The sequence below is a fragment of the Hipposideros armiger genome, unplaced genomic scaffold (genome assembly GCF_001890085.2).
Source record: "Hipposideros armiger isolate ML-2016 unplaced genomic scaffold, ASM189008v1 scaffold_39, whole genome shotgun sequence".
NCBI classification, from domain to species: Eukaryota; Metazoa; Chordata; class Mammalia; order Chiroptera; family Hipposideridae; genus Hipposideros; species Hipposideros armiger.
In genome coordinates, this window is record NW_017731389.1 from 4,137,394 (window position 1) to 4,147,745 (window position 10,352).

General features: G+C 34.1%; 1 protein-coding gene across 1 annotated transcript in view; it reads left to right on the plus strand.

Moving 5' to 3' along the window:
- Positions 1-10,352, plus strand: part of ANK3 (ankyrin 3) — a 339,429-nt gene that overhangs the window by 311,801 nt on the left and 17,276 nt on the right. Inside the window, exons 37-40 of the mRNA XM_019638372.1 lie at positions 801-932; positions 1,803-1,946; positions 5,235-5,322; positions 6,561-6,933. Of these exons, the coding sequence (XP_019493917.1) occupies positions 801-932; positions 1,803-1,946; positions 5,235-5,322; positions 6,561-6,933 (737 nt within the window). The remainder of the gene's footprint in view (positions 1-800; positions 933-1,802; positions 1,947-5,234; positions 5,323-6,560; positions 6,934-10,352) is intronic.

A 10,352-nucleotide genomic window follows, 5' to 3' on the forward strand; every position in this document is an offset into this window, starting at 1 on the left:
ATATTCATTTAAGGTACTACATACTTACCTGATAAATTTTAATTGTACACAAAATATACCATGAAAAGTAAGTCCCTTTCTCATCTTTGACTCCTACATTTCCCTGTCCCAGTGTAGCCACTAATACTCATACTCATATGGGTTTTTCCAAAGACACTCTGTGTATTAACAAGGTTGAGTGTATGGGCATATACATTGAGATGGACAGACAGCCATCTCCCTTTTATTTTTTACACAAGTGGCAGCATCATTAACCTCTGAAGTGGAGTTCATGAAACTTGAAGTCATGCAGAGTAGAGTATTGCCTAAGGAAAACGCTACCAGCCTCTCTAGTGCCACTCATAATTATGAACTGTAGATCCCTATGTATCGTGTATGAAGTTTGCTCAAGTTGAAAGAATAATTGGGCTAAATTATTGGGTTGTCAGAAAAGTCATGACCCATTTTTGCAATGAAAAACATAAAAAAAAAACACGTCATGACTTTTCTGACTACCCAATAAAAGAATCCAAGAATATCCTCTTTGTACAGATCACCAATCTTTATACAACAATCACTCAATGGAATCAAACTGTAACTAAATAATTGCCTCAGGAGAGTTAAATGACAGCCAGGTATGATCACTACTTTCCTGTGAAATCAACTGTATAAAGATTAATGCCCCAGGCTGTGCTTAGGTTTTACTATACAATTTCTTTCTTTTTCTTCGCGCCCCCCGTGGCAGTTGAGCATTACTTTTATGAAATATATGTAATGAATGTAGAACCTGAAATCTCAGTAACTTTTTTTCTTTTCTACAGAACTGGCAAGGGAACTGAATTTTTCAGTGGATGAAATCAATCAAATACGTGTGGAAAATCCAAATTCTTTAATTTCTCAAAGCTTCATGTTATTAAAAAAATGGGTTACCAGAGACGGAAAAAATGCCACAAGTATGCTGAAATTATTTTACTTTAACTTTCAAAATTGCATATATCCAGTACTTTAAATAAGCTTACTATTAATAAAATCAGGTTGCTCATGATGTAATAGCAAGTCTTTTGAAGTTATTTAATTTAGTGCTAATATTCTCAACTTCTGTCCTTAGGAAGCTTTTCAGAAGGCAACTAATAGGGAATTTTTTGCATTTTGTCTGTAATTCTCTCTGTGACCATCAAAAGTGAAAATATAATTTTAGCTGTTCAATCGTGGTGGGAGGTGTAGGCAGAAACACTGAAGTTATGCTATGGTCAGAGATGGATGTGCAGGGAGGTAGAGAGACAAGGGTAGGGTCAAATTAGGACATCAAATCATTTTATTCAACTTGGTCTGTGGTGCCAGAGAATTCGTTGATATCATTGGGTTTTGTTTGTTGGGGTGTAGGGACAAGAAAGGGGGAGTGGTGATAAACTGCAAGTGCCAACCCACAACCATGTGGAATAAGTGATTGTGGGTTTGCCTGTGTCAGCCTGACCTTAAGTCATTAAAATGCTAAGCACCAAATATGAGGGTGACCTATTTTGACAGGGTAAGAGGAGAGAAAAGTGCTTAAAATTATATTAGGTCCCCTCACAACTAAAAGGATTCTAGCTGTTTTGAGGCTCATGTGCTCTGCATCTTACGTGGAATGAATGATGTTGTCACCAAACACAGCTTTATAGAGTGATTCTTTAGACCGTAACATGGCTTCCCTCTGCAGCGCTACAGTAAGGAAAAGCTAAAATGCCAGGAGGGTCGCAAAAGCCATGCCTTTGTGTGGATATCGTGATGACTGGAAAAAAAGAATTTAATTGGATTTTCAATCTTTTTTTCTCCTTTTTCAGCTGATGCCTTAACTTCAGTCTTGACAAAAATTAATCGAATAGATATAGTGACCCTGCTAGAAGGACCAATATTTGATTATGGAAATATTTCAGGCACCAGAAGTTTTGCAGATGAGAACAATGTTTTCCATGACCCTGTTGATGGTAATTGAATTCAGTATTCATATTTATTTAATCATTTTATAACGTGTAAGTGTATAGTAGGACAAGGCAGTCAGTTAAAACCAGCTAAATTGTGATTTGCTTGACTTAATTTCTCATTTTCATAGCATTTTATCTGCCAGAGCCTGCAAATATACACTCTGATAGAACAGACTTGATCAACGTCTGTTATATAAAATATAAACAATGAAACATAAAAGTATGTTATCTGAAAGTGTTGTATTTCAAATATTTTATATAACCAAAGAGGAAAAAAAAATATCTAGAGAATGCATTGCTTTTGTCATTTTCATATTAACCTTAAAAACTAGTGAACTATTTTATTCAAATATAGGTAAAAACAAATTGTGAGCTGTTTTTACCAAGTAAATAAGCTATTGGGTCAAGTTTATGCATATCGTATACACATTGTTAAGTAAAATGATGAATTACTATTTTGGGACCAACTATTTAAGCATGTACCTGAAAAAGCCTAATGTGATACATTCATCACTCAGAAAAGTATTTTAGTTATTATTTTATTGTAGCTTCATATGCAGCTATTCATTTGTTTGAAAAAACCCTTTGTCTATCGTATATAAAAGGCAGCATAATTTCTAATTCAATGAGCATACATGTTACTAATAACATAATTCCTCCTTTATGTTAGCTGAATTTATATAATGTCATCTTTCCTTCATTGTGTAAATTTGGGCTTTGTTCATCTAAGTATTAAGTGTAACAAATATCTTACAATGCGTTTTAAGATGCTCATCTTCCTTCCTTCACAAATGGAGTTTATTCCTATAATAAATTTTGAGTAAAAAGAAATCGATGATAGTGTGGAGGCAGGAAGAAGGGCTAGGGGTATTTTTCTACTAAACATTTTGAAAAAATATGGTGGGGTTTTTCTTTTCCAGTGTTAAACCACCCAAGTTAGACTAACAAGAATCCATAACTTCTAATTCTGCATGTTATGTGACAAAAGATCTCAAATTCTTACAAAACTGCTGCTTATTAAAGTTAAAAATTTAAAACACACCTTGTTATCCATATAACAAACATGGTGGGTAATAATGTCAAAAGTCATTTCTTTTTAGGCTTATAAATAAATACCATAGAACCTTGGAAAAACCTCTCTTCAAGGCCTGTCTTATATGTGAGACCATATATTGGTAACCAAACTCTTTTGCACTAAAGATATACAATTTTTATATCAAATTATGAATTATTGCCAAGTTATAGTTTATAGAATCTTTTTAATATTCTTTATTGGGAAAACATTTTTAAGAACAGTAGCTTTAATAAACAAGATCACCAGAAAATAATGGACGTATTCAACAGAGTTGAAAGCTTCATTTAATTTTAACATTTTAAAATCAGACTATTATGAAATAAACTCACAAAGGCTTTTTGTTGCTAGATCTTAATAGTTTATATTTCTTATTTTAAAAATTATTCGGGAAATTTAGGAATGTGTATATGAAATAAATTTCACTTATGTAGATTATAAACCTCAGCTAATCTTAGCCAACTTTTCAACAAGTTTCTGGTTTATAGGTGACCGTAATAGAAAATGTTCACTTACCTAGAGCAATACGAATTTACAACAAAAGCTAAGTTGGTGTTCATCTTGGACTGATGGAAAACTGAGGCTTTAGTTTTGTAGGCTAATAATTCGGAAAATGTGCCTGGTTGCTTTTTTCCTGTCTCTCCTCTTCGCTGAACTTTTACGAAACTTCCTTTCCTCACCATGACCAGACCATTGCTGACTTTTCTCTCTGCTCAAGGAGAAAAATACTCCCTTAGTCCATGCAGCAAAGTTTAAAACAAGGGACTTGCTCTCTCCTTCCACTTTGTGTAGCCTGGTTAATAAACCTCTGTGTTTCATAGCATTGTCCTGAATATTCAGAGAGTTCTTTGCAAATGGTTTTCCTCCTCTCTGTGTTGTGTATCATTTCTCTTTTCTCTTTTTTTGATTTGTGGCTCTGAGTGGACCCCTATCACCAAGTTCCCCAAAACCTCCATATACCCACAACCCTTTCATCTCTGTCACATTGACACTTGACTTTATGTGGAATCTTTTCTACTTTTATCAGCTTTTTTAATCCTTTTCCTAACGTCTTTTAGATTTTTTTCCTAGTGCTACTGCTCTAGAATCTAATAATCATTGCTTTCCAAAGATTAAATTCATTTTTCTTTGCTGTAAATTTCATGTGAAATCAGTCAAAATTAGAGTTGGGTAGAAATTGCTCATATGTAGAGTTCTTAAAGTAACTTATAAAAATTGGTTTCTTGTGGCTTGCTGTATTCAGTCCACTACAATATGGATTTTGCATGCTAAAAGTAGAAAATTAATTTGGCTGTGGAATAAATGTATCTTATATAGTGACAGATAACTTTATATTGGATTAAATTATGACAAATAACTTTATATTGGATTAGTCTGTATTTAAGTTACTATATTAAAATTACCAAAATTGATAGAAACAACCATCTTAATCAGTATTGTATTTTATTATAGTTTGCATTAGTCTTTTATTTTATTGTATTACATTTAATTGGACTAAACCAATAAATTTATCAACATTCTGTAATTCATCATACATTTTCATACCTGATATAATTTAAGTCATTCCATGTGTTTTTGTTTGCTGTACTCTTAATTCATTCCAGTCAGTCCAAATGTACTGTCTTCCATAGGTTATCCTTCCCTTCAAGTGGAACTGGAAACCCCCACAGGGTTGCACTACACACCACCCACCCCTTTCCAGCAAGATGATTATTTTAGTGATCTGTCTAGCATAGAATCTCCCTTTAGAACCCCCAGTAGACTGAGTGATGGGCTAGTGCCTTCCCAGGGAAACGTAGAACGTTCAGCAGATGGACCTCCAGTCGTAACTGCAGAAGACACTTCCTTAGAAGACAGCAAACTTGAAGACTCAATGCCTTTAACGGAAATGTCTGAAACAATGGATGTAGATGAGAGCCAGTTGGAGAATGTATGTCTGAGTGAGTATCCTCAATACCTCCGAAGTATGGCTGGGGTCCCAAAAGATGTTAAACCAGCAAAGCCATTGAAACAGACTAGAAAAGTAGGAGTAAGCTCTGAGCAGCAAGAGAAAGGAAAATCTGGTCCTGATGAGGAGATGACGGAAGAAAAACTCAAATCTCTATTTGAGGACATTCAACTTGAAGAAGGAGTAGAGTCTGAGGAGATGACAGAAGAAAAAGTACAGGCTATTCTTAAACGTGTTCAGCAAGCAGAACTGGAAATGTCTTCAATTACAGGTTGGCAGAATGAGACAAGTGGAAACCTAGACTCCCCTGCTCAAGCTCGAAGAATAACCAGTGGGTTACTAGATCGACTGGATGACAGGTATGACTGTTTCAAAAAAAGGAAAAATGAAACAGGTTATGTGTTAATAGTTTGCTTTAAATGTATGCTTTCAGCAAGTACTCTTTTTCTAAATTACCATTCCAGTTTGGTCAGTTCATTTTGCTAATCTCGAGAGGGAAAGTTACATTAAACTCAAGTATAATTTTTAAAACTATTGATAGCCTGAAGTAAAATGGAGAAAGTTTTACATAATGCCAAAGATTTATGTATTCTTAGAAGACTTTACTTGTTTCTAGTTTATTACTGGTAGTATTCTTTTCACATACTCAGTAATAAATGCCCATTCAAAATAATGTAATAAATAAAATTCCAAGCTTTTGAGAAATATAAACATTTCTATTGTTTCCTTACAAATATAAGTATGCTTATTATACAGAATTTTAAAGTACAGATTAAAAAAAATCAATACAACCCCATCATCTGGCACTAACTACCATTAAAATTTTAGCAGATTTTTACTTACATTTTTAAAAATGTGTTAACATAGAAAATGGAGAGAAAAAAAAGAAATCTGTCTTTCTACCATACTAAGAAAAACTCTTAACATTTTATATATATCCTTTTTTTCTACATACTATGTTGCAAATTATATAAAACATAATTTGCAAGAGTATAAACAGTTTTTTACCCCAAATAATACTGCTATGATAGAAATTTGTTTATAACCACAATAATTTCCTAATAAGGAAACTGGTTCTTTTCTATAGTGGCCTTAACCTAGGAGGGTGAGTCTAGTGTTCTCCAGACATCAGTTCAAATCCCACCATCACTAGGTTGACACTTTATGACTGGATGAATTTCTAAGCTCTAAGAATGTCATTTTAATTAGCTTTAGAAATGCATTTTGAGATATCCTGTTCTTTTAGATTGGTGGGCCTGGAACTCTGAGTTGTCCATGAAACCCTCAGATTTGCTTTCTAAGATATGGAATCCAAGCGGCTCTAGAAGTGCAATGAAAATAAAACACAAACAATGGCAGCAGAGCTAGCCAGGTTGGGAGTTGCAGTGCAGGAGATGCCTGCAGCCTGGGTAGCACCGCCTCACATCCATGAGAGTCCCTCACAGTTTGAAAGCCAGTGATCATAGCTTTCAGGCCTTTCTATTTTATATCTTCACAGCAATGAGAAACATAGTGGTTAAAAAGTTAGACCTTCTGAAGCCTAATTTCAGCCGGCCATATGTTACCGTTGTAAATTTCCACATTTTATCTTTGGCAGCCCAGACCAATGTAGAGATTCCATTACCTCATATCTCAAAGGAGAACCTGGAAAATTTGAAGCAAACGGAAACCATGCAGAAGTCACTCCAGAGGCAAAGACAAAATCTTACTTCCCAGAATCCCAAAATGACGTAGGCAAACAGAGTGCTAAGGAAACTCTGAAACCAAAAATACATGGATATGGTCATGCTGAGGAACCAGCATCCCTAGCAGCATATCAGAAATCTCTAGAAGAAACCAGCAAGTTTGTAATAGAAGAGCCTAAACCCTGTGTGCCTGTCAGTGTGAAAAAGATGAGTAGGACTTCTGCAGATGGCAAGCCACGGCTTAACCTCCACGAAGAAGAGGGGACCAGTGGGTCTGAGCAAAAGGTACGTCATCCAGTTACTCAGTATGCTGTTCTTTAAACAAAGTACTGATGCTTAGCTGCTTTTCATTAACCTTGTAAACACTTGGCCCAAGGTTCTTTACTATTTGCCGATTACAAATGTGTGATAAAAAATTGTAACGCTAATATTGGAGGTAAATAACGTACTGAGTAAAACGTATGCTATTTGATCATACCTTCACTCATAGGGTAGGAAAAAGAATGAGCATCCCTTTCGCCATTTTTCAGGAGGTAAAAGAACTAGAGAGAGGTCAAGCAATTAGCTTAAGGTCCAGTATTATTTTGTCTGGGATTTAGGTTTCCTAACTCCCAGTGCAGTCTTCTTTCTTTTGCAAGGAGGGTGATTATTCTGACCCTTTCTGGTTCTTTTCAAGAGTTTATAGCGTGCGACTCATCTAAGAGGTCTACCCTGTAAAGTCTGTTGTCTGAAAGTGTGTTTTAAATATTGAAGAAACAAAGTTCCCAGGCCTAAAATGAGATGGGTATATACCACGGTTAGTTGACAGCGTTTAGAAACTTAAAGTTAGAAGCATTGTTTTAATAATAATTTTTATGTCTAAGTTGATAATATTTGTTTTTAATAATTTTTAAAACTACTGCCATAGAAATATTTGCTTGCTCTTTGTACTTACATGTTTTTATGGTACCATTTAATTGTTTTCTTTTTAACTCTTTGAGGCTTATCACTTTTAAATATTTAAAAAACTTAAAATTACGATTCATAGATGGTTATAAGAAAATAAAAATCAGCTCTATTTCCTACATATTTTATTGCTTTTTTGCTCTCTCAAAGTGTGTCTTTTTATGAACTATGCAATAGATGCAGATGAAAGTTATGCATCTCTGGAATAGGAGCAACTTGCCGTTTTCCCTAAAACATTTAGTTTTCTTAAGATCTACCACAGTGTTTTAGATAGAAAAAAGCCTTGTCATACAATGCCATGATTAATCTAAGGTTTTAAAAAATGTATAGTAAACCCAGTCACTCAGGAGCTAATTAGCAACTTCTCAACTGATCATATCCTTTCCGTTTCCTTTCTGCAGGCTACTTTTGACCATTTTCCTGCTTGTTAGGAGGGGAAGTGAGAGAAAGCACAATTGACAGGCCTTTCTTTTACTTCCTGACAAGTGTAGTTTGAATATCAATTTCTGTCTTTTAGTTAACTCTTAGTATATGTAAGCAGTATTACTTTGAATAAAATGTTCCAGGGGGAGGGCATAAAGAAAGTTTAAAAACAAAAGTCTTAACTTGGAAAGGAAACTCAGCTGAGTTCATCAGTGATGGACAATAGTAACTATTAGAAAATGTTTCCAAAATTTCTTATAAATGAGAGTGTGCCTGTGGTATTGGTCACTGGTCCCAATCCAGTGCATAAAGGCTTCAAGAGCATAACAATTCATAATGGAATTCAAGCTTCTGGGAGATATGAGCCTGACCTTACAAGGAATCCAGAGATGTTCGGGATGTGCCTTTTGTGGCTAGACCATAATATAATAGCAAACAACTATGTCATCTGATGTACGATTTCAGAAAACAGCCCCCTTTTTGTCCCCTAAATAATCAGGTCAAAAGTCCGAGTGCGGCTCTTACACGGATGACTGTCTGCTGTTACAAGGTAAAACTCTATTTTACCCCGCTTTCCATAGCAACCCAAGGCAAGGAGTACTTAGAAAACTCCATTTGGCTTCCTCGTTACTCTCATTGCAAATTCCTAGAGAATTCTCTAAAAAGGAATCCTGATAAATCCTACTACCACCTTCTCCCTACCCTTCACCTTAAGATAAGCAAGGACTCCAGGAAGAAGGTAGAAACTGAAACATGGGCCAAATGGCCACTTTTTCTTTATGTGAGGGGCTGGTCTCAGGTGATTCTTGATAGAATGTGATATAATTGACATCTAGGTTTGTTGTTAATGTTTCCAGTAACATATGTTCTTCTGCTTTTGAATTTACCTAAGTGAAAACTTTTCCCCAGTTTACAATTCCGTGTATGCATACTAAAGATTTAATTTTCCCTTTTGCCTCTTCTAATCTATGAAACTCTGAATGCTGATTAGTCATTCTTTTCTTTCACAATATGAACCTTCTTACCTTTTTCTGCCCTTTTGAGCAATTACAGGGCCTCCTTTCACAATACTTTGTCATTCAGAGTATCCTGAATTTACAACTCTTTTCTAAAAAGCTTTAAAAGTAATAGGGAACTTAGAATGCTGACAATATTTTTATAAGGAGTAAGAAACTCAAAAACTGTTTCCTTTTGACACTATATTATTCAGTAGGCTATATTGTTCAGCTGAAATTTTCTACAAAGTCAAGGTCGATATTACTATAATATTTTAAAACATTTGCTAAGTTCACCTTTCGTAAAAAATGACCTACTTTATTATCTATTTGACTAACATTTCATAAATCATTTTAGCTAGCACTTATACCTCCCATAACAATTTTACTTGGTGTTTTTTTTTTCTATTTTTACCAATATTGCCATTGAGTTTTCTAATGGGTATTAACTACAACTTCTAACTCCAGGACTATCATATTTAGGGTAACTCCAGGACTATCATATTTAGGGTAACTAGTAAATTTAGAAAATAAAATACCAGAATTATTTTCAGAATTCCATCATTAAAATTTAGAAATAAAATCATTCAGTAAATACTCTTCACCATGACATTTAAGTAGATGCCAAAGATATTTTCCCCTTTGAATTATGAACTGTTGGCCACTTGGTAGTCATTCCATATTCCTATCCTTATTGCCTAAATATTAATATTTGTATGATTATTGTGTACCATATTGTTTGTCAAATCATTTTTCTATTCTAAGTTCATATCAGTTCTTTAAATAAGACCTCAGGCTATCACATGTTTTACATTATTCATTCATTTAAAATCTTACGGAATACCAATTATGTGTTAGATACAAATTATGCTGATACAGATTTTTCTGTCAATCAGTTGAAACATGGCCTGAACTATAAGGTTACATACCCAAGTCTAATGTATGTAGATTTAAAAGTGAATATTAATGTTTCTTCAAACTAATAAGTAGCTTACAGTTTCTGATGTTAAGAAGTCTCTAATTGTTATTTTTATTTTATAATTTAATGACCTTGGTCTTTATCATATATATGCATGTAAAGACCAAGGTAATTAAATATATATTATATACAGCATGTATAATTTATATTCACACATACATATATACACACACACACACATACAGAGTAATTTCATTTAGATTCCTGCTCAAAATTTTCTTCCACTTTAATTATTTTTTAAAGACTTTTCACAAATATACATCATGATTTCCTTAGGGGGGAAAACCAGCAAGTGAAAGTAATTCTTTTTTGATTTCCCTTCTCAGAATGTCTTTTATTTTAAATGTGATGGTAAAATTATA